Source organism: Thamnophis sirtalis, unplaced genomic scaffold, assembly GCF_051295495.1.
Source record: "Thamnophis sirtalis isolate CommonGarterSnake01/CBP01778 unplaced genomic scaffold, rThaSir2_p1.2 scaffold_3, whole genome shotgun sequence".
Lineage (NCBI taxonomy): Eukaryota > Metazoa > Chordata > Lepidosauria > Squamata > Natricidae > Thamnophis > Thamnophis sirtalis.
Window position 1 is genome coordinate 74,556,245 of NW_028261383.1, and position 26,282 is coordinate 74,582,526.

Sequence of the window (26,282 nt, forward strand, 5' to 3'; positions counted from 1 at the left end):
GAAAGTTCTAGGACCTTATTTGGAAGCAGTAAAGATCAAAAGATCAAGATTGTTAGAAATAAACGGAAGGAATATAAAGTTGGTTTATTTGATCAAGGCTCAAATAGATATATTGTTACTAGTATCTCTGGTAATAGATTTTTGCTGACATTAAGGTTGAAATGATGATGTTTTATGGGTTTGTTTCCAGATAAGAGATGGATATGGTAAGAATATCACTTTTTTGTATTTTAAAAGAAGGTGATTTTATTAAAATTGTTTATACTTATGATGAAGGCGAGAAGTCATTTCTTTATACATTTCTTTTTATTATTCTTATTTTTTCTTTTCTATTTCTCTTATTTCTTTTTTCTGTACCTTCTTTTTCTTTTCTTTAGTTTAGTTTCTACTAGCAGTTTCTATATTCTTATATTTTAAGAACAAAAAATTAATGAATCTTTTTGGGGAAAGTAATTACAGGTGACATTTGTAAATAATAGAAGTATGGCATAGGCAGTTATGGCAAACAAAGTCTATGACTAGGAACAAGTGTACAGATCTGAAACAGACAAATAGAGAAAATATACTAAAGGTTCTGAGGTTTGATTAGCAGAAAAATAATGTTCAAATTAACATTAAAATACAACAGCAGTGTACTTTTTTCTTTTCAGAGAAACGTAATATCAGAAGTATGTGAATCAACATGGTGTATTCATTTAAAAGTTGGACAGGATGAGGAGGACCCAAGTTCAGAACCACCCTCAGCCATAGAAGCTCAGTGGAGGACTTTAAACAGACTCTCATTTCTCAGCCCAACCTACCCCCGTTTTCTTATTTTGGGAATAAAAGGAAATGGTGATGGGACACTCCAATAAATAAAACACCTAAAATTCCTGGGAGAAAAAGCAAACAGAGAGAAAGGCAGGTATCAACCATAGATCTCTCTATGTAAATAATATTTCAGATGTTCTTCTGGCATTTGAGATTCAAGCAGAATCTCCCCAAAGCACCAATCATGGGGTTTAAAAAAAATTTTTGAACTTTACGCAGCACATTTGTAATTGAGACGTCTTCTATTTTTTAATGAAAAACTCCCACAGTGTGTCTTATGCATGAATGCACCCACGCATTCATATTTCAACAAGTCTACTTCAAGTTCGAAAAAATCGGTTTCAAAATAAGAATATCCATTTCTACTTTCATTTCATTTTTGTTTAGATTTGAAATACTTTTGCTAAATAAACCTTGGACATCAGAACAGTAAAGCCAAGCAACAAATCTGGCCATTTTTAATAAGAAAGGAAAGTTTAATCTTAACCAAAATGTATTTACAAACATTATTAGCTATACAGTTTATTCTAATAAAATAAATTTCACTTTAAAACCATTCATACGAAAAGACTTCATCAGTTTTGAGGGAGAATCAGGTAGTTTTTCTCTGAGTAATTTTTTGTTGATTCTCAAGACACTCCTTCAGTTTGTCTTCTGTTAATGTCAACCTTTGTTCTAGAATGGATACAGTCTGCAAAATGAGAAAGATAATGACAGAATGTGCTATAGGGTTAGCATAACAACAATTCTATGTAACTACTTAGATCAAGTCAGATTCATGTGAGAATTACATCTGAGTAAATATCTGTAATATTAGGCTATGCTGCCCATCTTATTTAAGGATACCATGGGCTATTTTTCTAAGAAAGGTGTGCAATAGAATAAATTACTAAAAGCAATAAACTCACACAAAAGTCATGCAAAAACACAATTGCAGAAGAAAACATTTTGCCACATTACATATCAAATTTGCGGCCATTCCCTATAATTTAATGGGAAATTATTATCCAAAGTAGAAAAGTATATCATTTGCTAAATAATTCATTACTATTAATCTTAACCTTTGGGGAAAGCTAACATGAAAAGAAAATATAGTCTTAATTCTACATTAAGGCCCAGCAAGCAGAAAGGATGGAGAATTGTCCTTTTTCCAATTTTGCTTCTCCTATTAATTGATCTTACAGCCTCAGGAAGAACAAGCGTGTTCTTTTATATATTTGTCTCGCTTCTGCAGCGTAGGTATTAAAACATTAAACAATATTGCACCCAACCCCAATCTAAAAGAACTCTCTGATCATTAAGTATAGGGAGAGACCCTTTTAGAAATTTAGTGACTTCCCTTGCAATTTAAGAGCTTTCTTGAAGCAGGAGAAGAATGGGGACTGGTAAAAATATTTTAAATTAAACTTTACTGTCATCCCCACAGGTATAAGTGACTGGCTGACATCAAAGACAGCAGTAACATACATTCAAGATCACTGTGGTAGAGCAGTAATTTGTATGTCTGCAATGAAGCAATGATAAGAGAAAATGTCTTGTTGCTTGCAAAGAAATATCAGAAATAATTCCATTTTGAAGCTATAGACAAGATTTTTTTTTTGATGACCACAGAAAATTATGAGAAAATTGGTGGATTAACTTCTGCATCTTTTTTTTGTCTCTGTGTGCCCGCCTTCAAGTTAGTTTTTTTACTCCTGGCAACTGCCTGTGTAAGTTCCTGCAATTTTCTTGGCAAGATTTTCAGAATTAGCTTGCCCTTTTCTGCTTCCCGGGGATCAGAAAATGACTGGTCAAGGTCACCCAGTTGGCTTTGTGCCTATGGCAGAATTAAAATTCATGGTTTCTCAACTTCTAGTCTGATCCTTAACCACTAGACAAAATTGGCTCACTTTGCAAAAGTCTAGCACATAATAAAACCAGGCTCATATATATTACTAGGAAAACTAAATTATCATTTTTCATTAGCTACCAAATTATTACACTCTTAGCAATTTACCGCATCTTACTGTCATGAAGGCAAAATATTAATGGGAATAAGTTTCCTATTACTTATATATTGAGTATCTGCGGCTACAAGAACGCCATAAATCCCTACAGGTAATCCTCAATTTACAACAATTGGCACTGGATTTTGATAACTAAGCAATGCAATTGTTACGTGAGTTATCACGTGAAGACCCAATTTTATGACCATTCCTGCTACAATTATTAAACAAATCACATGGTTGTTAAGTGAATCCCATAGTTATTTAAGCACATCTTCAATCCACTGCAACAAATTAACTTTTTCTTGTCGGAAGCTGGCTGAGACGGTTGCAAATAGCAATCATGTAATTGCAACCTGCTGCAATCATCATAAATGTGAGGAGTATGACAAGTCCCAGAATTGCATTCATGTGACTGCGGGATGATGCAATGGTTATAAATTCGAGGAAGGATCATGTCATTTTTTTCTGACTCCATCGTAACCTCAAACCATTGTTAAATGAACATTTATAAGTTGATGACTAGCTGTAGTAGGGAAATGGACCAGGTACAGCTTGGGAAATTTAATGCAACCAGGTTTGCTAAATAATACAGAGTTCTGTACAATGGGATTAAGCAATCTGATAATGGTTCCATTCGTTTCCTTAATCTCTTTTAAGCCTTATGACTGATTAAAAAAACACCACATATTTAAAATGATTGTGGCTATATAGTTCAGACAGATTAGAAAGAAGAGTGACGCTGCTTCAGTGTAATGTGGTATGTGTTTAGATCCCTCTGCTGTTCATTCTAGGGTACTAATAAAAGAAGTGCTAATAGTACGATATAGTTTTTGCTTGAGACATCTTCAAATTCATTGCAACAAAGCTTTTCTTCCGGGATTTGTCACCATGGAGGAACAACATAGAAAAAACTCTTACCCAACCCAAAATATCTTAAAAATTGGGGCCATCAAGCGGTAATGAAGCAAAGTTTTCAAGTCAAAAATCATTTTAAAGCTACTAAGCATGGTACAGATTATTTTTTAAAATATTGCAGATAATAAACATTACATACAATAAACAAAAGTAAAGTATTTTTGTGTACGTGAATAGAAGGACTACATAAAACAATCAGAATATCATTTCTCCATTACCCTCAGTATTTTTACAACTTTTTTTTTCAGGATGGCATTTACATCCAGTAATATTCAAATGTCTCCTGGACTATACCTAACCACATCCAAAGCAGGCAGATAGCCATTCTTAATATCACTGTCCTGGCTGAACTAAAAGTTTCTCCATCCCTAGGCCATGTGGCTCTGGGCCAAAAACAGACACCATTCATTGCAGCCACTCTGAAAATAGCATTCGAATGCAGCTATGAATCCAGAGATGCCAAGGCACATAGAGGCCTATCCTCCCTCACACACACAAGGAAACTCTTCTAAAGATAAATGTGCATTTAGTGACAGTGGTTGAGTAGGACGCCATGGGACACAGTGGAGTGGGAAGTAGGTCCAAGTCTTGCAGGGACCCTCAAGGGCAGGAAGCAGAGCACAGAGTGCTTCAGAGGTGGCAAAAGCCCAGGACAGACAGACCTGGGCCTGTGCTAGCTGTCCCATGGCCTTCCCCATCCCTGAGGCACCCCATGCTTTCCTTAATGACCAGCACGGTTACTTAATAAACACACTGGGAAGACAAGGGAATGCTCAAAACAGTGAATGCAGCCCAGAAATAAAAAATCGCATTGCACTGGGTCTACAGCAATGATGAACATGAGTGGAATGTGAAAAAGCAAGGACATTAGCCTGGCAACCAAATACAGGTTAGTCCGCGCTCTCTTGTGTCCCCCATAGTTATCTACGGTTGTGAAAGCTGGACCTTAAAAAAGCAAGACAGGAAGGAAATTGACTCATTTGAGCTGTGGTGCTAGAGAAGGGTCCTGCATATTCCCTGGACAGCAAAGGTGACTAACAAACAAGAACCAGACATGTCACTAGCAGGCAAAATCATGACACTGCATCTCACTTACTTTGGCCATGTCATGCGGGGAAATTCACTGGAAAAAGCAATTATGTTTGGAAAAGTTAGGGGTAAAAGGAAACCAAGCCGCCAAGGGTCAGGGTGATTGGATACTTTTATGCACACAAGCTCCTTCGCAACTTACAGGCAAAGAAAGAAAAAATGCTGTGAATCAGGAAAATTCTGCTTTGCCTAAGAGCCAAGGTGGCGCAGTGGTTAAATGCAGCACTGCAGGCTACTGCTAGATCAGCAGTTCAGCGGTTCAAATCTCACCGGCTCAGGGTTGACTCAGCCTTCCATCCTTCCGAGGTGGGTAAAATGAGGACCCAGATTGTTGGGGGCAATATGCTGACTCTCTGTAAACCGCTTAGAGAGGCCTGAAAGGCCTATGAAGCGGTATATAAGTCTACTGCTATTGCTATTGCTATTGCCTTCCCTCACTAATCCATTACAATGTAAGGCAAGTATACAAGCATTTTCTGTTTTATATGTAGTTACCCAGAAGTTTCTTCATCATATTCCTCACGCTGATTCTTCCATAACAGCATGATTCCATTGTTACAAAACTATTTATATTAGGACACTTCATCAAAATGCCAAAGTCTTTTCTACCTGAGTGAGAACATCCAACTGTCCCACGATGTGCTGGAGAGTACTGGTAAGCTCAATTTCATCAATCTGTACTTGCTGTCTTTGGACTAATTCTGCCGTTCCGGCTTCTTGAGTTTTTGGCCTAACTGGGAAATCTCCAGAGTCTAGCCCCAGTTGCTGGAGGATGAGAGACGCAATAAAGGTAATGAAACAAAAAAAGACCTGTCACTCTCATAACATACACATTTAAATTGGCACAAACATGTGCATAGAAGCTTAGGGCACAGAAGAACAGGTGCCTAAACCCAAGAGTGGTGCCAATGTTGCCTTCAACGCCCATGGTTGGGGAACAAAGATTTGAAGAAGGAAGCTGTTTTTGTTACAGATCTTTTGCTTCTTGTTGCTGGAGGAAGATGGTGGCAGTTTATTACCTGCAACTCATGTTTGGGACTGCCAGGAATTGAAACAGCCAAAACCTGGAGCAAAATCAATGGCAGAAAGCTTGCAAGCCGGCAAGCAGGTAAATGACTGCTGTGGCACGACTGTGTGGCGGGTGTGCCAAAGGTGGAAAGACATGCAAGTGGCTGCTGCAGTCAGGCAAAAAGGCAGTCAGATGGGGAGGGAGGGATGGTGTGCAGGAAAGTGGCAAAAGCAGGAGCAACTTACTGGGACGACTTAAAACCTTCACTCTGGCTTCCCAATTGATTTACTTATGGAAAGCCAACAGGGAAGATTGCAAATTGCAACGAGGTGACCCTGGGATGCTGCAAGTGTAATAAGTGCAAGTTAATTGCCAAGCACCTGAACCATAATCGCATGATCATGGGGTGCTGGACAGCTCAAACTTCAAGGACTGGTTTTAAGTACCACTCATTTAGCACCATTCTAAGTTCAGACACTAAACAAGTGATCATTAACTGAGGATAATCTGTATACAAATATGAGAAATATGTCTTATCAGTTTGAGGGTGAGCTTTCATCTGTATTCTGATGATAACCAGCTATGTATCTCCACCCTTGATGGGACATGAGATCCAGTAGAGGAAGGAAAATTCACATAGGTTTATTTTTCACTTTGGGCATATCCCCAGAGAGAAAATAATGAAAAGAAAGAAAGAAAGAAAGAAAGAAAGAAAGAAAGAAAGAAAGAAAGAAAGAAAGAAAGAAAGAAAGAAAGAAAGAAAGAAAGAGGAGAGGGAGGAGAGAGAGGGAGGAGAGAGAGAGGGGGAGAGAGGGAGGGAGAAAGAGGGAGAGGGAGGGAGAGGGAGAGAGAGGAGAGAAAAGAGAGAGGAGGAGAGGGGGAGGGAGAGGAGAGAGAGGAGAGAGGGAGGGAGGGAGGGAGGGAGGGAGGGAGGGAGAGGGAGGGAGAGAGAGAGAGAAATTATAAACTGGATTAAGTTAAATTAAATTTAGTTTTGTCCTGGCCCTGACCATGTTCAGTGGTCCAAAGAATGTATGTGGCTCTCATCTAATAAAAGATCCTTTTACTCTTAAAATGTATTGTAAATATTTTTAATTTTATAAAATACTTTTAAATCATGTTATAAACAAACAATAGTCTCCTGATAACTATAGTTTCAATTTGACTTACCTTTTCATGTCTGTAATTTCCAGCTTTTTGTTGCTCACTATAGCCAGTATCCATTGGTTTCTGCAATCAAACATTTGGTAAGATTTTGTGTTATTCTACATGCTTGCAATTTCACCGTAAGCATCCAGATATTCAATCTGCTTTCCCCAAATCTCAAGTCCTATATCATCCCTTACTTTAACAAATCAATTAAGGAATATCATCTGGCAGGCCTGCCTGGTGCAACATCATCTCCCACCCCCCCAGGTCAAACTGGCTCTGACCTAATGGACTTTTCCAAGACCCTGAAGACATCACTGTGTTCTCAAGCATGGGGGTCAAAGTTAAATGGCTGTACTGATGGTTGTTGGGTGTCAGCTATTTATTTTGTCTTCTTGTTGGCTTTGTTATTAGCCACCCAGAGTCACTTTGATGAGATGAACAATCATTTAAGTCCTGACTGGTCTTTTCCTCTGTTTATAGTGCAGTCATTTTGATAAGCTATTGTTTGTTTGTTTTATCAAGAGCCCTGATTTTAAATAACCCATACTCGACTCCCATTGTCTCTTCTGGATTTCTTCAAACCAAAGCCTCTCCAACTTCATACTTCAAATTTAATCATTTCACTTAAGGAAATTGATGTCTTCGGACCTCCAATCAAGGAAATATTTACACTTGCATAACAGCAAAGCGGCTGTTTGGCCATAAAATTATTCTCCAGATGCACTTTTTGAGCTCCACAGTCGATATAAAAAAATCTACATATGAACTATTTAGAAGGGAAACTATGCAATTATACTGGTGAAGAGATGACACTTATTTTAGTTCATTGTTCCAGTTCAAAATTTATTCAGCACAATGAAATGTTTAATACCAATAGTAGATGGAATCAAAGCCAAAAAAATGTTAAATGAAAAGATAGAGAAATGGGTGTTAGTTCAATTATCAGCCACTAATAATCCTTATTGTTTATAATCTCTACTAAAATATTGGAATTGAAACAGTTGTGGGACAGAAAGGAGGAAAAAAACAGTCTTTATTTGAAATTTTTATTATACTAATCACCGAATAGTCTTGTTAATTAAGTTGGCCAAATTAGACAAAACAATGTATTTACAAATAATGTTAAAAACATCAATGCATTGAGAACTGAAGAAAAAATGTTCTTTACAAAAGCATAAATTCAACAATAATCTTGTAAAATAATTTCTAATCATTTTATTCATTTATTAAATTTGTTTGCCACTCATCTCATCAAAAGGTGGCTCTTTTATCCAATATTAAAATATTTCACATATTTTCTTCACTATAACTTACAAGAAGTCTACAAAATCTATCTGAGAGGCATTAAATCCATTTATTGTAGTATCGAGACCCAGGAGGGGCACCTTTTCTCTCAGGTAGAAAGCTGACAGGTAAATGAAGAATGGAGTCAAAGCATCTTTGATCACTTCAGATTCAAATGCTCTTTACTCTTTCCCTTTGAATGTTTCATATAGTTTCACATTCTAAAATTATTAACCTGACCTATCAATTATTTTTATTATTTTACCCACGGCATTGTTATTTTTTAAAATCTATCTGTAAACTAATGATAATTACCAGTGACAAATAATTATGTGTGAAAAGCTAAGGGATATGTAAAAAAAAGCTGAAAGTACAGAGCACTAGACCTATTTTATGTTGACATTTCTTTCAAATAGAGCTAAGAATTAGATCACTTTAATATGGTTTCATGGTTCCAAATGGCAGTGTATCACAATGAGAAAAATCGGCATGTTTCAAAAGTCAGATTGCTAAACACGTCTTTTCAGTTCTATCCACTAACGCCTGAGTTTTTTTCTGCAAATTTCAGTGTTTTCCTTGTAATAACAGCATCCATCTATTTTAACCCAAATAAAAATTCTAAAGCTCTACAGCAGTTAAAAACTTTCAGTTATCAAAATCAATCCACTTCTTTTTCAAATACTCCTGATCTTTCAGAGGATGAATTATCACCATTACTGACAGAATATATGGAAAAAGCAAACACATGAGAGTTGATATAATGTAACACATTGGTTATAGTGTTAAATTAAGAGTGGGAGAATCTGACTTCAGTTGCTCTTCAACCAAAGACCTTGCTGAGTTGTTGTTTTTTTTTAAAAAAAAGGCCAATTGCATTTTCTCAGGCCAGCCCACTTCCTGGTTGAATTACAGGTAATCCTTGATTTACTCATTTAGTTCAAAGTTAAAACCATTTGTTTAGTTCAAAGCTACAATGAAAACAGTGACTTATGACCATTTTCACAGTTACAACCCTTGCACGATCTCCATGGACATGGGATCAAAATTTGGGCTCTTGGCAACTGATTCATATTTATGAGGGTTGCTGCATCCTGGGGTCATGCAATCTCCTTTTGCAACTTTCTGACAAGCAAAGTCAATGAGGAAGGCAGATTCACTTAACAACCATGTGGCTAACTTAACAATTGCAGTGATTCACGTGACAACTACAGTGATTCACTTAACAAGAAAGACCGTAAAATAGTAACGATTGACTCAACAAGCGTCTTATCAGCAGAAATGTTGGGGTCAATTATGGTTGTAAGCTGAGCACTGCCTGTACTGAATTAAATAAATATAGGAGTCTTATTATCTCAGTTCAGTATAGTGATTAATGCATCAGGCTGGAAACGAGGAGACCATGAGTTCTAGTTCTTCTTTAGGCACAAGGCCAGCTGGGTGATCTTGGTCCAGTCACTCTGTCTCAGCCCGAGGAAGGAACTAAAGACAAACCATTTCTGAAAAACCTTGCCAGGGACTTGTTCAGAAAGATTCTGAAAATTGCACACCGCTGAACAGAAGGAGGAAAAAATATCTAAGAATGCAGAATATACTGTTGTGTCAAACCAGAAGAGAAAAATCTAGAATACTAATTCCATCAACTTACCATACCATTAAAACCGTCATTCATATGCATAATGGAGTTCTGTGTTTTCAGATTATTACCATAATCACCAGCATTTGCATTTGCATTCATAGTATATTTCTGGGCTTGTATTGTATCACCATTATCAGCAGCATCAAAGTTTGTCTTCCAAACCATTACCTACAAAAGTAAAATTGTAAACATGTTAAAATAATCAGACTCAGGATTATAGAAATAACTTTCCCAGAAAGGGGAGTGAACTAATTTCTGCACTTTTCACTCAAGTGAATATTTCACTTAAATATTATATAATTCAGGTTTTTACAGAAATGGATTTAAAAGATTATCAAACTGATTCCAATCTGAGATCCTAAATGAATTTGATATTAAGAGTCTCTTGGATCAATATTATATTAAAAACCATGGTAGATGTGTAATTGCTATTTTTTTAAATATCAAAGTACTTTTCTGCCTCATTCTTAGTTCCTGCTTCCCCCCACTTGTTAAGAGTGCTAATTTAGTTTTTAACAAGCATAATTAAGTTCAAGGGCTTATCTGGGCTCTCCCCATACAAGATAAGATTTCTTTGAGAATATCTATAAATGAAGTACTGCTCATCCACATTCTCAAAGGAAAAACTGCAGGGTGAGCAAAGCCCCAAGCCACTGGAATTAGAAGGCAAAATCTTCCAAATACTGGCTGTTTGGGATTTCTGCTTTTTCTATGTAAAAATAACACCACATAAGTACTTAAGAGATTAATTTTGTTTTAGGTGCTGCTCTAAAATAACAAACATATCATAAGAAATAATGGGAAACTCAATGCTTCCATCATAAACACAGAAATAGTTCACCTTACATTTTCTGTGCAGAGATAACAAATTATTTCTGAGAGTTGAGGACTTGGAATAAACTGATAGCCATGAGACATGGAGCAGAAGGCCAGGCATGGCATCAAAATGATGGATCTTGTAGGCCTTACGTACTACTTCAAGGAGTCATCACTATCAGCAATTCCAGTTTTCTCTTTCTTAATATGATTAAATAATTTTTATTTAGGAAGTTTCAAACATAATGAGGGGAAAGCATACAGATTTAACTTATTTTTATACCTGCCACATAAAGTATGTAAATATTTTAAAGGCACACAAAGCAAATATACTGTACTTAATATATACAATGTAAAAAGAAAAAAAATCCTTTGATTTCATTTCCATTTCTTTGTCCCATTCCAAATTCAGAATGCAACCTGGAGTTTACATGTTATTCATATGCATAATAACATCACACCACTGATACACAAAAGAATAGAGAGAAAATACTAAACGTTGTTGTTGCTGCTGCTGCTGCTGTTGTTATTTAAAGTAATAAAACATTCATTTCATCATATGTGAACCTTCTTCCCACGAAAGCCCAGAACCACTAATAATAAAACGAGGAGCTGACATTTCTAAACCATCAATGGTTAAAGACAAGGTAGCCCTTTCCATAGGTCTACTTCACAGAATTCCCAACTCTTTTGAATCCATGTGCACATTTTCTAATTTCAGAGTAGGGCACAAATGCTCACAAGCACTGGTTGATGAATGAAATAATTGTCACAGCAGGTATAATCTGTTACAAAACAGCAAATGATTTGGCTATTTCCTGATGCACTCTCTAAGAGAGTTACTGAAGGCACAATTAGATTGCTGAGCATGAAATCTCTGTTTGCAACTCCCAAAGCCAAATGCATCTTTTCCTGGGGTTCAGTGAGCACAGCACAACTGCTTCAAGGAACTGAAATTAGGGCACTATATAAGCATGCTCATGCATTCCAAAGCACCTTTTTGCCTTGGAATCAAACAGCTTGTGAGCACACACTATTTCTGCCATAAAGGTATATTTGCTACAGGGTTATTTACAAAAACAGTACCTGCTCATCAAAGCCTCCAGACGCAAACAAATCTCCTGTTCTTGAAAAAGAAACACAGGAAGCTGGTCCCTATAAAGTTAAAAGAACAACCATTTAGTATAGATTGGAAGTACTAAATATCCATGTGAAAGCCTTATGCGGATAGCATATTTTCCCTATTACAATACCCACGCCAAGCTATTTGAACAACAATATTGGTTTTGATTGGATCTATATATAATTGTGCATATAAATGCACAATTATATATAGTGCTGTTTTCATTAATGGTAGTCTACATTGTATTCTTTTTAATTTTATCTTGTAAATTGCCTTGAGATTATGTTGTTTTGAAAATCTGGCATGAACTCATTTTAATGAAAATAGATGAATACAATTGTACTGGATTTTCCCCAATAAGTCTTTAGTGTTCCTAGATCACTCTTCTTTCTAAGTCCTACACAACAGTATCAACCATCCCACTGAACAGCAGTTAATTTCCCTAGTAGATGATGACTGATACATGAATCATGAAGCATGGTTTCCCTACCAATCACGTATCAACAATGGATCTACGCATTCATTTCAAGCCTTGTTTATGGGAAAAGAACTCCATAAATGAAGATACTGTACTTAAAATGCAGTCAGAATATATCAAATTGTGTAGCTGTAAATGTCAGCAATTAAACTCCATCTCCCTAACAAGCTTTCTGGTTTGAAAAGTAAGCACCATTATAATTAAAGACAGCAATGTAAACTTAGAAGTATTCTCTATGTAATCAACTGGCAACTGATTCCGGTACAGAAATACGTCAAAGTACTTTTAAGACATGTTGGGCTTTTCCTGTGACTAAGTGTCCCAGAGAAGTAATCAACTGTTAGATTATAAACCATATTTGAGCCAAGCAATGCCTTTTGTACAACATGCGAAGTTACATTAAAATGTAACAAGGTCTTAATCCAACTAACTAATAATTGCAGAGTTAACTCTTAATTATTAATCCTTGTATCTTTAAACTTCTGCCAAGCCAACAAAGAACCAGTATTTGGCTCTCCACATCTCTGTGAAACAAAATTGAGAAGTTTAAATAACAAACAAGTAAAAGAATTCACTGCTTTTCCCAGTAGCACTATTGCACAAAAACAGTGCAGATGCAGCTAGGTACCCATGGGATTTACATGAAATTTCAACAGTACCTGCACATCACAGTTTATATCCATGTTCACAAAGATAAGGCATGCCCTTATTTGGGGGAGGGGGGTTGTTTGAGTTTTGGAGGGGAGAATTCTTTGAAAAAAGCATAGTGTGGATCTTTGCCACAGATCCTATCATGCTATGGAGGCTCTGTTAATGATAGAATGCAGCCTTTTTAAAAATCTAATTAACCATTGATTTAATGATGATTAAAGTTGTAAATTTTTATCTATGATACTTGAATCTAACATTTCTATTATAAATCTATTATATTAACAATAGATAACAATAGATAAAGAATATAATTAAGAATATATTATATGTTAATATAATAGATTTAGCTACAGTTCATACATTAGAAAGATGACATTTAGTAAATTATACTGCACAAAATAAACAGTACAAAAACATACCCCCAAGTCTTTCTAGCATATTCCTACTAACAACATGGAGAATTTGCTAAAGTCAACTAAAGTGCAGATGATAGATTAGCAAGTACACAGAAATGAAAACTGGGAGAACAGGCAGTCTCAGAAATGTTAGATTCAAGTATCATAGATAAAAATTTACAACTTTAATCAACATTAAATCAATGGTTAATTAGATTTTTAAAAAGGCTGCATTCTCTCATTAACAGAGCCTCCATAGCATGACAGGATCTGTGGCAAAGATCCACATTATGCTTTTTTCAAAGAATTTTCCCCTCCAAAACTCAAACAACCCCCCTCCCCCAAATAAGGGCATGCCTTATCTTTGTGAACATGGATATAAACTGTGATGTGCAGGTACTGTTGAAATTCCATGTAAATCCCATGGGTACCTAGCTGCATCTGCACCTTTTAACTGTTTTTGTGCAATAGTGCTACTGGGAAAAGCAGTGAATTCTTTTACTTGTTTGTTATTTAAACTTCTCAATTTTGTTTCACAGAGATGTGGAGAGCCAAATACTGGTTCTTTGTTGGCTTGGCAGAAGGGCCTCATGCACATTTAGGATAAAATGCTTAAAGGGATATCTTTCAACCTTTCTATTGTGATCAAACCTCTGTTCAAACTGTAGGGGATGGAAAAGTGAAGAGGGATAGGACATGTGGCCAGGCACACATTTTGCTTCCTGACTGCCTGAAGCAGTGTGGCTGCATATTGCAATGTGTTATACGTGCAGCTCCTTTCAAAAACTCTTCTGCAAAGTCACTTAATACAAAATGTATCTGCAGTTATTGACATAGCACCTATAAAACTGGTTACTGGTACATTTCTGTGCACAATTCTAAGTACTGATTATTGTACCAATGAAATCCTAAAGAGCTTGGAAATATACTCTGCAAAAGATATCACAACAAATCACATCAGCCTTTCTGGAGTCATTGTTCCTTTACCAAAGCCTTACATTCTCAAATTACTGTCTCACAATGGTCCCTTCATGAAATACTGCCGCTACACACGCACACCCTGCAAAGTTTGCCTGGTATCAATTTTTATATTTTTTAATGCCCAGCAATTAATTTTTTATAGTCATGTTTCCCAACATATTTAACCTATTTTAGATTTTAATGGGTTTTGCGCTTTTTAAAGCTCAGACGGAATCTTTAGTTACTGGGTTTTAATTTTTATTATTTTATTCTATTTGATTTTATTAGAATTTTAACATAGAATCTTTTGTGAGCCTTGAAGTTAAAAAAGAGTGATCTTTTTAGAATGTTGTATGCTATTAATCAAACTTCTACGTGAGATTTTTTATAAATGGTTCTTGGGAAAATCTGAAATTCTGAGAAAATGTTGGAGCATTTTTTTTAAAAAAAACCAATTGATTTTCAGTTCAAACATAATCACACCAAAATATGCCTTTAAAAAATTAGTTGATTTCCTATGACTTTAGAACTGGAGCATTGAGATTGTTCAATATGTGATCTCCACGTATTTCAGAAATGTCCCATCTGAAAATTGTGCATTTTTGTAATGATATCTATATAACTGAACTTCTGCAGATATGTAAAAGGTATAAATGAATTCATGTGTAAGTTATATTGTAACAACTTCTGCTGTAGAATTGTTTATATAGTTATTGCATTCACATATGCAATCCATTACTTCCGAACCAACTCTCCTTACCTGATGACCATGTAAGGTATACAATAGCCTGCCTTCTAATAAATCCAATATTTTTAGTGTTGAATCATTAGAAGCAGTAATGAGGTAGTTTCCAGAGGAGTGAAAGGACAGGCAATTCACTGAAGCACTATGAACTGTGAAAAAAGAAAAAGAAATATTTGCATATTACATTAAAAAAGGTAAAGGAGTCCCTGAAGATTTTACTCCAATAGTCATTGCCGACTGTAGGTATGGTGCTCATCTCCATTTCCATGCCATTCAGTCAGCAGTGTTCAAAGATATTTCTGTGGTCCTTTGGCCAGCATGACACCATGGAGTGTTATAACCTTCCCACTGAAACAGTACCTACTATATTTATCTACTCGCATTTGCTTTTGAACTTCTAGGTTGGCAGGAGCTGGAGCGAGGATGGGAAATATACCGCATCACATGGCACTCGGGTCTTGAACCTGGGCTGCCAGCTTTTCCTACTGAAAAACCCAGGGTCTTAACCACTGAATCACCTCACATTACATACATTCACTTAAATTAAAGTATAAAATAAAGCAGGAAAAAGTGAAAGAATCATTGTAACAGAAAATAACTGGGGGGAAATAGCTCTTAATTTATTCTAATATAAACTTTTCATAAGTTTTGCTTAGCTCTCAGGTATCCTCATGTGGAAAAAACACTCGTGTAGTTTTATGTGAATAGTAACCTATGTGAATCTTAGACAGATTAATGGCACTTCACCTCAGAAATCTTCCAAGTTCATCAAGGAACTGTGAGTTCTAGACTTCCCTTAGGCATCAAAGCCACCTGAGTGACTTTGGGCTAGTCACTCACTCTCAGACCAACCCACCTTACCTGCTTAGTTCCCTTCCCTCATTATCTGCCCTTTAGGCCATGTTGAACCCTGCCTTGCTGCAGGGTGCAATGAGTAGTCCCGAGAAATACAATGTTAAACACTGCAGCAAAGTTTGCTAGAGAAGCTGGGTCCAAAAAGTCTCCTTTCCGCAAAGGAAATGTGCCACTGGGTGCAAAAGACAAACCGTTGGTGTAGGAAACTGGGAGAGAAGGCAGCTGGGCAAACTAATACTTACTAGTGCTTTTTAAGGCTTCCCAGAGTATGGCAAGCTGCGGCAGAGCTGTGCAATTCTGGGGCTACTTGTTGCCCCATTTGCCACCCCACAAAGCAGGCTGCAGGGTGGCCCAAAGGACAGAGTGAAAGGGGAGACAGGAGCAATGGGGGAGTTGAAATCAGTCCCTTACCTTATTGAGACTCGGGCCAGGAAGGACTGAACCTGGAATAACTTGGATTGGGGCAATTACTCCCCAATTAATGACAACTCAATTAACAACTACAACAGGGAAAACTGGGATTGGCATCATAAGTCAATAAGATCAGACAATGCCTTGCTTTGTGACCCCACCGACTTACAATGGAAATTCTAGTCCCAATTGTGGCTGTTAAGTTGAGGACTACCTGTAGTAATGTTTCATTGTGAAATAAACATGTACACTAAAGATATAGGTAATACGCTACTTTTCAAATATTTAACTGCTTAAAAGTTAACAGCACCATCCCTAATAGTACGATCAGAAAGGAATTGGGGGCTGCATTGCTTTAAAAAAAAATTGTATATAAAATGATGTCCGCATACTGCTTAGCCTTCAAAACAAAGTCCTTCATGCAATCAAATATGAAGTCCTTTCAAATGTTCAATTAGGAAAAATATCAAAGAAGCATGCTTTTTTCATTTTTGGGAGTTTATTGTTCTCTGAAACTCTTACAATAAGCTTAGCAAATATTCTTGTTAACTGGTCACATGGACTTTTTTAGGCTGCCTTCTGGTTCTCTGGCACCTGCAAAGACCAGCTGGCCGGCACACATGTGCACGCCGGAAACCATAAGAGAAGCTGGACCCAATCAAATCACATTATGATGTGCAGCAGACAGCACAGCCAGTCTTAACAGCGCACAGGTTACTTACCTTGATAATGTTGCAGCAGCCTGTTCATCCTAACGTCCCATACTTTCACTGTGTTGTCAGTGCCAGCTGAAGCAATGGATGTACCACTGGGATGAAAGTCCACATGTGGGACAAACCTGCAATGATTAAAAATAAGGGAAAAGTTCTAAACCAAAAATGAAAAAAGTTGCTCAAGTGTTGTCTTAAAAGTTACATGGTTGTTCTGTTTCCTATAGAATTTTTAAAAAGTGCTGCTTGACTAGTGAATACTTTTTAAACTTTCCCGGTAAAGCAAAGTCATCAAGGAATTATCCCAATAAATATGCATGTGACAGTACACGCCTTACCCCTTTAGAAGTAGAGTTTATACTTCTACAGAAAGGGTCATAACATTTTTGTTTCTCCATTTTCAGACTTGAAAAACTTCCGTTGGGTGATTTGATCTCCTTGAAGGGAGGCACGAGCAATACTCATCCCAGGGAGACATTGCCTTCTTGCAGCAGAATAAAGGTACATCACCACAATAGGCATGCAACTTCTTTACTTCATAAGGCTCAATGCAAGGGGATAGCTAAACCAAGGTCCAGCACTTAGTTCTTACATGTTTAGCTTTGCTTCCCATTTAGAACTGCAAAAGAGCCTCGTGGTTACATGATGCTCTCTACCTACCCTACTTATTTTCATTAGAAACCTAAACAAGATTTAACTAGACAGTCAGGTGTTTGATCAGGTCACTGCAATGGCTGTAATGTTGAGTCTTATATAACCACAATGATTCTAACAACTGTAGAAGTAACTTCCATTCCATGGGAGCATTAGGACAATCTGAATCCCTGAATCAACGATCTGCACGAAGTCTAGTAACTTTCACTGAGGACAGAAGCAAGGATCATCCTAAATTATGGGTTTAGCTGGGTTTGACAGAATCTTGTGTAATTACTTGAGTTTATAAATATTTTAAATCAAGTAAGCATTTTTATGATGGTTGTAAAAGACTACAGTTTTTTCTTGGCAAATATATGTGTCCCAGGATAATGTTAGCAGAATTCTGCTAGGGAAGTTCCCTGATGGGTTCCAGCATGAGTTCAAAAGCTCGGAAGACTAAACCTCTGGTCCAGGTGACGGACCAAGATTGGATCCTACTACAGTATTTGCATAAAGTTTCAAGCCTGAACTCCCTGAAATTTAGATGTAGCTCTATGAAAACAGCTTGGAATAAAGGGTACTTCTATGACCAGCCTTCAGTGAAATTCTCTCAATAAATGCTAACTCTAATTATAAACTTTATATTCAGCATTCTATAAATCACAGTAAATTATTCCATACTCTTTGAGGAGCTTTTCTAGTCACTTTCTTATTTCAGCTCACTGGTCTTTTGGATTAATTGTACCTCTTCCAAGCTATCTTTATTACCTTTATCCCCAAGTGCCTTTTATGTCACTCAATAGTTTGAAAGAGCTAGAGAGAACCAGGGTTTTCATCACGTGTGGGTGGAAAGAAAAGCCTAACAGTTCCAGATTGTAGAAATTGTTAGAATTTAATTTAAGTAATAATGCTTGTGGGCCACTGCTTTGGTTTTTAATATAGCACAGTACATAAAATTCATTACAAAAACTTCACTTTTAAAACATACTAATTAATTGTTAAACTGGTATGTTGCCTGACTTAAATAAATGGTATAGCATTATTATTTTTAAGAGATATTTCTTTATAGGCTTAAAAAAAATATAAGACAAGCCCCAATGAATGATAACTGATACTTGCCCACCATGCTCACAAAAAGAATGTATACATTCTCGGCTTGCTTTATCCCAAAGTTTGACTGTTTTGTCATCACTGGATGATACAATCAATCTTCCATCAGGAGAAAATCTGCAGCAAAGACATTTGTGGAAGCACATTTAGTAATAGCCAATGGAAATTATATCTGAGTATTCTCAGAGAAAAATTACTAGAATGGTGGCAATATTACCTGGTTATAAGGGGCTCTGTGAACCATTCAGAGCGATGTTTCACAAGCAACAAAAGCCCCCATTCAAGACCACTGCTTAAAACAATGAGGTATTGGACCCTCTCCAAAGTTCACTGTGACCACTTTGAAGGCCTTCCCACATAATTGGAGAACTCCCAAATACATGCACCAAAAGCGGGGCTGTTACAGTTCTAATAGTTAATGAGACACTTGTTTTAAATCAGAGAACATCTGTTCCTTCTCTGGCAAGCTATTATTTTACCTATTCTATTACCAGGACAATGGAGTTCTAAGTTTTTTTGACCGCTCTTAATATATCAGAAAATAATAATATACATTCTCAATCAGAGCTTTTATTTTTGTAAAAATGTTCCCATTTCTCCTGTATGACCTGTATGATCTAAAGTTATAAGAATTAAAAGGAGAAGAAAACAAGTTAGCAGTGACATTCTCTTCATACCTATTTCGAAATAAAACCTATTAAGGTTTTAGTATTTAGCTTCAGTTAAAGCTTTTTTAAAGGCCTTCAGAAAAAGCATATTATACAATACAATACAATAGCAGAGTTGGAAGGAAACTTGGAGGTCTTCTAGTCCAATCCCCTGCCTATGCAGGAAACTCTATACCGTTCTGGACAAATGGCTATCCAACATCTTCTTAAAGACTTCCAGTGTTGGGGCATTCAAAACTTCTTGAGGCAACCTGTTCCACTGATTAATTGTTCTAACTGTCAGGAAGTTGCTTCTGTCCTTGATCAGTTTCCACCCATTGCTTCTTGTTCTACCCTCAGGTGCTTTGCAGAATAGCTTGACTACCTCTTCTTTGTGGCAACCCTTGAGATATTGAAACACTGCTATCATGTCTCCCCTAGTCCTTCTTTTCACTAAACTAGACATACCCAGTTTCTGCAACCGTTCTTCGTATGTTTTAGTCTCCAGTCCCCTGATCATCTTTGTTGATTTTCTCTGCACTCTTTCTAGAGTCCCATCTTTTCTACATTGTGGTGACCAAAACTGAATGCAGTATTCCAAGTGTGGCCTTACCAAGGCATTATAAAGTGGTATTAACACTTATAGCAATAGCAATAGCAGATTTTTATATACCGCTTCATAGGGCTTTCAGCCCTAAGCGGTTTACAGAGTCAGCATATTGCCCCCAACAACAATCTGGGTCCTCATTTTACCCACCTCGGAAGGATGGAAGGCTGAGTCAACCCTGAGCCGGTGAGATTTGAACCGCTGAACTGCTGATCTAGCAGTCAGCTGAAGTGGCCTGCAGTACTGCACTCTACCCACTGCGCCACCTCGGCTCTTATTCACGTGATCTTGATTCTATCCCTCTATTTATGCAGCCTAGAACTATGTTGGCTTTTTTAGCAGCAGCTGCACACTGCTGGCTCACATTTAAATGGTTGTCCACTAGGACTCCAAGATCCCTCTCACAGCTACTACTATTGAGCAAGGTACCACCTATACTGTACCTGTACATTTTGTTTTTCTTGCCTAAATGTAGAACCTTACTCCTTTCACCATTGAATTTCATTTTGTTAGATAGTGTCCAATGTTCAAGTCTGTCAAGATTCTGCTGTATCTTAAGCCTGTTACTATTACACCTGTTATATTACACAAATGGATACATGCTATTTCTTCTAAAAATGTAATTTTTTTCTTTAGCTGAAAAAGTGAGTGAAACTTCTCCCTTTTTCCATCCATACCATATAAAACAGCTGATTTTATTCTACATTATTCTCATTTAATCTAAAGTAGTAATTATCCCTTCCAATAAGATAGACATGTATAGAAAGATCATCTGCAATATGAAATGTGGCTAGTTCCTAAAGTATATAGGTAAACATGAAAGTACATTTTCTTCACAGATCTTATTTGAGAACACCCTAGTCAAAATCTTTTTCTGTTTCTGCAAATAGCATTGCATAAAGACAATCAGAGGGTGCACTGTCAGCCTATCCTGCCCTCATATCTTTTCTGTCTCCCCTTAGTCTATATATTACAAGAAAATCTAAATCCTCAGCAACTTGAACACAGCTGTTGTCATATACCCTATACATCAGGGATGTCAAACTCGCATCATCACAGCAGTATGACATGACATACCGCGACCTTTTTCCAATGTGCTAACTGGCCATGGGTATGGCCAGCGCATGACACATCTGGCCCGTGGATCATGAGTTTGACAGTCCTACTATACATGATCACAAAATCATTTTTTTTTAAAAGACTTACTTAGCACAACGAACCCAGTTTATGTGCTGATTCAGGGAAAATAAGAATTTTTGTCTGTGGACAGTCCATACTTTGATTGTTTTGTCATCAGAGGCTGTAACCAATGACTGGCCGTCGTTAGAAAAGTGAACGCTTCTGACGGTTGCTGTATGAGCCTTGAATGAAGTCGATTCTCCCTTGCTTAGTTTAGGGAAACAAACACACAAAAAATTATGCTAACTTCTAAATCATTCAGTATTTGTACACATTTGTTTTAATGCACACATTTGCATTAACAGAAATTTGTTGAATTTAGATTTATCCAGTACAGCAAAGCAAATATGGATGGATGGGTGGATGGATGGATAGAGAGGGAGGGAGGGAGGAAGGAAGGAAGGAGAAGGAGGGAGGGAGGGAGAGAGAAAGTAAGTTCTTTTTCAATAAGTAGAATAAGGGATTAGTTTAATGGTTGTGCAAAATAATCAATTAATTCTTGGAGTAATAAAACAGAGACCTATTAAAACTGAAGCAACAAAGAAAAGTAGAACATCATGTTAAGCATTTTCATATAAAAAGAAAAAAGACATATGTACAAGAGCAAACTGAAAACTGACAGACTCTGTATTCAAATGAGAAAAAATCACAATCAGGAACATATAATTTCATCTCAGAAAAATAAATATTTTTGGTATTTATTGTGTGTCCTATAGCCAACTTCTTTTTTATTTATTTATTTATTCCAAACACAGGTACCAAGTTGCCAGCTCAGTGTACACTGAAGTAGATTTTCATGTAATAAGTAATGTATTTATCTTCTTACCATAGAGTTACAAACAGCAAACAACACATAAAAATTTCTAGTTCAGCATACACTTGAAAAAGTGACTGCTGTAGATCTTTTTTTTAAAAATCTTTAAAATTCATCCTATCTTTCCAGGTTGCATCATGGATTAGAGGACGCAAATGAATATTTTTCTATTTAAGTAAGGATGGGAATCTAGAAAAAAAAGGTAACCAGTATAATTTATTATACTTACACACTTGGAACCCATAAACGAACTGTTTTATCTCTAGAACCGGAAGCAATCAGATGGCCAGATGGTGAAAAATTAACAGACATTACTGCATCTTTGTGACCTACAAAGCGATAGGCCCTCATCTGAGGTTTCATACTCCAGATCATCAAACAAGAATCCATAGATCCACTTACTAAATGGAATTAAAAAAATAGGTTCATTATATTTTTAAATGACTAGAAATAAATCTCCTATTTTACAAAGACAGTGGAAAAAATGAGTGGTCAGTTTTATCAAACTATCCATTCAAGAGATTTTCCTAATGTACATCTGGAGGTTCTTCTTAAAAATAGACAAAGAACAGAATGAAGAATGAAAAGCCACTGTGTTATTCCAAGTGAAACTATTACTACAATTAAGACAGAGGTCTCCAAACCTTCTGGCTTTGAGGATAGGCAGGGGGATAAGATGGTTCTGCACAAGTGGCAGGTGGGCGCAGCTCCATTTGCGCAAACGGCACATGTGCGGCACCTGCTGCTTCTGCTGCCCGATTGCGAATGGGCTGCAGCCCAGTAGTGGGCCATGGCCTGGAGGTTGGGGACCCCTGAACTAGGAGGCACCTCCAATTTATCCTTTATTAAAATCAGAATAATCTGTAATATCGTTTCAGTTTTCTGAAACATGACTTTGTGCCTAAGCTTAACATATTTGCAGACTGCTCTCCTCCCTTAAAGTTAAATGAAATGTTTGTGTGGTGTGTGTGTGTGTGTGTGTGTGTGTGTGTGTTTGTGTGTGTTTAAGTAATCTGGAGACATCATAATGCTTATTTTAGAAATTAAATCTGAATAAAATGGTGCTGAGAGAGTAACTTACCTAGCTGTTTCTTATTTAGACTGAAATCCACACTAGTTATTGCATCCCGGTGGCCTTTGAAATTCCTCTCCAAAGTTGGGTCTTCCTATATAAATGTTATATTGAAACAAATGTTATTTAACAAGAATGCAAACATATTCATAGATATTCATGTATTTTATGATGGGAAATGCAGGGGGGGGGACAAATGCCAAGAATCAAATTCTGTATTCTGAAATAGTAAACTGTTTTGTATTCTTAATTTAATAAGTTATGTTCACTGAGTTTTAACCTAATCTGGCTCTGATGAAAATTAAATCAACTACTTCAGATTCAGGTTTAGAAAACAATTTTGATTTTGCCCCACAGCTTATGGAGCAGAGCATTAAATACTTGACAACCCTTCTTTAGGAAACGACAGAGATGCTATAATTTAGAATTTTAGAAAATACAGAGACAATGCTCTAAATATATAGTACAAAACATTGTGGTCTCTTCATGGCTCAAAAAAACCCAACCTACCATATTTAAATATTTGTTTAATGTGATTAATTAACCCAATTCAGAATTTAGCTTTCCTTCCACAGAATCAATATCAGATATTTATTGATGGATGCTGTTAAAATCATTGTCTGAATATAAGAGAGAAAAATAACAAATATCTGTTAGTTTTGAAGTTCATTTGGATTCTCCAATCATTCTAGTCTGTTGAATAAATTACAATGTTTGAGTTCAGATTCTGACTCCAAGCATAATATGGGCACAACGATAACTAGGATTGTATACTACATTAAGCAAAAACCAAAGAAGTCATATTTTGGCTTAGAATAATAGACCCAGCCTAGGATTTTGTTGCTGCAAGACAAATGAAGCTCAGCTTGATATTTATTATGTCAAGATTTGAGCTAATTTTATCTCACCTTTAATAGTAATATTTTATGAAATACAGATACATGAAATCATAAACATTACATTTTCACACCATACTTCCAGGAAAGATATATTCTAATAGCAACTATTACAGCACTCTCTTATGTATAGGATTTTTTTAAAATAAAAAAATACTTGGAATCACAATATTTCGCAATCCATTTCTTATCACTGTAATAGTAAATTGAGTGATCAGAGATTACAATTAAACTGGCAAGCCAAGAAGCCCCAATACAATGTCCAAATACTAATAATAGAGCAACAGGAAAAACATTTCTGAACTAATTTTTCCCCTAAATTTCTATTTATGCACTTCAACAGTTAAAATGAATAGTTTCTATGAAGATCTTTGTCATCATATATAAAGTAGTTATATTTCGGTTTCCAGGTAGCTTGTTCTTTAACCATTTTGAGAATGGTTCAGCATCAAAGAACAGAAACTCTTTGAAGCTTAAAGCAGTGTAAATAAGGTGTCTTAGCGATTATGATCATGATTTATTGTAAATAAATTACAATAAAATCTACAATAAAATCTGAAGCAAATTGATAGGGATAATTTATGATTATCCCAGGTATAGATAATTGTCCAACATTGGAAAAAACTAGATGCCCTAACAACTGACATGAGAATTAAGAAGATATCTTCAATTGCCACTTTAGAAAAAAAATCACAATAAAAATATAGAGACATCAGAGGCAGGAATCACAATTTTATCAAATTTGGATGTATTTACAGTTTACCTCAATAACAATAGACTATAATATGGCAATACTTTACATACAGGTAGTCCTTGACTACCACAGTTCATTTAGTGTCCTTTCAAAGTTACAGCACTGAAAAAAAATGACTTATGACTGTTTTTCACACTTATGACCATTGTAACATCCCCATAGTCATGTGATCAAAATTCAGACACTGGCAACTGACTCATATTTATGACGCTTGCAGTATCCCAGGGTCATATGGTCCCCTTTTGCAACTTTCTGTCAGGTAATGTCAACAGGGAATGCAGATTCACTTAACAACCATGTTACTAACTTAATAAATGCAACGATTCACTTAACAACTGTGGCTAAAAACAGCCATAAAATGGGACAAATTCACATAACAAATGTTTTACAAACAGAAATTTTGGTCTCAATTGTGACCATAACTTGAAGATTACCTATATATGGTAAATGTGTATGTACCCATCCTGCCGCTTTGTTTTACATTTTAGTTTTGGTTTTGGTTGGGGTTTTTTTTTGCATTTTTGCATATCATTTTTCTTTATACATCTTGGAGTTATGTTAATTTAATTACTTGATAATGTTTATCATACTTCAATAGAAAAAGGAAAAAAATCTATGATTCAGAAAAATATTTTTTCATATAATCTACATCCATTTTTTGACAACTGTCACTATTCTACCTGAGTATCCTCCAGATACTTATTCCTCCTTCCAGGGATGTAGGAGAAAAGAAGGGAAGGGCTTGTTACATTTTTAATATTGATAAAGTTGCATAGAAATAGAGGAAGACAAATCTAGCGGAGGGATTTGTTAAAGACAAAATCTTCACTCCCAGCACCCACATAGTTGTTACTAATAAAAAGAAGGGTGGGTGAGCATTCTTCCAGGCATACAAGGACAGGTGAGCTCAACAAGGGGGTGGGCTAGAAGACCTCCAAAGGTACTTTCCAACTCTTGTTATTCTGGTATTTGGCAAGCAAGCCCAGCTAAGCTACTTAAATCCTCCAGAGCCTTAGAAGATGGTAAAACAAAGGGAGGGGGAGCATTTCCGCCCAGAGCCTTTTCCTCTCTTCCTAGGCTGAGTACCCCCTAGTTTGGAGGGTTTTTAGTCGTAACATTCAGCGGGATCCAGATTGATGTGGCGCAACTTCAGGATCGCCCCCTCTTTCTGCGCGGAGGCAGCAGCCCACAATTAGGGGCTGGGACGGCCAAAATTGGCTCCAAATTAGCTGCCCAAGCCCGAGTTCTGCTTCTGGCAGTCGGCGGGCCTGGCTCTCTCTGCGGATTTGCTGCCTCGGGCCGGCCCCGCTTCGATTTTTTCCACCGGCTCTCCCCCATATATCAGTGCAGCCCCGCTTTCTCCCTGCCAACGCGGTGGAGCCAACTCCGACATCGCTTCGGCGTCCCTCAGCGTTGCCCTTACCAGGCAAGGGAAGGCCATGGCGCCCCGAGAGCCGCAGCGGAACCAAGGGCCGCCCCGACTGTTGCCGCCGGAGGAATTCAGTTTGCCCGCTCCTCCGACCGCCTTAGTAACGGCGTT

The 26,282-nt window shown here is 36.9% G+C and overlaps 1 protein-coding gene across 3 annotated transcripts; it reads right to left on the minus strand.

Annotated features, from left to right (window-relative positions):
- Window positions 1–1,262: 1,262 nt before the first annotated feature.
- On the minus strand, window positions 1,263–26,282 carry POC1A (POC1 centriolar protein A). Of its 3 annotated transcripts, XM_087709190.1 has the most exons (14): window positions 26,166–26,282; window positions 25,177–25,331; window positions 23,603–23,712; window positions 23,102–23,186; window positions 22,250–22,421; window positions 21,234–21,413; window positions 18,783–18,890; window positions 17,040–17,155; window positions 15,067–15,200; window positions 11,786–11,854; window positions 9,893–10,051; window positions 6,982–7,041; window positions 5,412–5,567; window positions 1,263–1,501 (listed from the first exon to the last, which is right to left on the minus strand). In XM_087709190.1, exons 3-14 carry the CDS (start codon window positions 23,603–23,605, stop codon window positions 1,403–1,405), a joined length of 1,341 nt encoding a protein of 446 aa, XP_087565316.1. In that variant the 5' UTR covers window positions 23,606–23,712; window positions 25,177–25,331; window positions 26,166–26,282; the 3' UTR covers window positions 1,263–1,402. The 3 variants fall into 3 exon arrangements, with proteins under 3 accessions (XP_087565316.1, XP_013913768.2, XP_087565318.1); XM_014058293.2 differs by lacking the exons at window positions 23,603–23,712; window positions 25,177–25,331 and having other exon boundaries at window positions 26,166–26,276; XM_087709192.1 differs by lacking the exons at window positions 23,603–23,712; window positions 26,166–26,282 and having other exon boundaries at window positions 25,177–25,884.

Bases quoted from the DNA above. Each gene is read 5' to 3' on its own strand.
- POC1A (XM_014058293.2), bottom strand. The intron at 22,422-23,101 runs GTAAGTTACTCT...AATTCCATTTAG, and splicing joins TCTAAATAAGAAACAGCTAG to TAAGTGGATCTATGGATTCT. The intron at 5,568-6,981 runs GTAAGTCAAATT...CTCATCCTCCAG, and splicing joins GAAATTACAGACATGAAAAG to CAACTGGGGCTAGACTCTGG.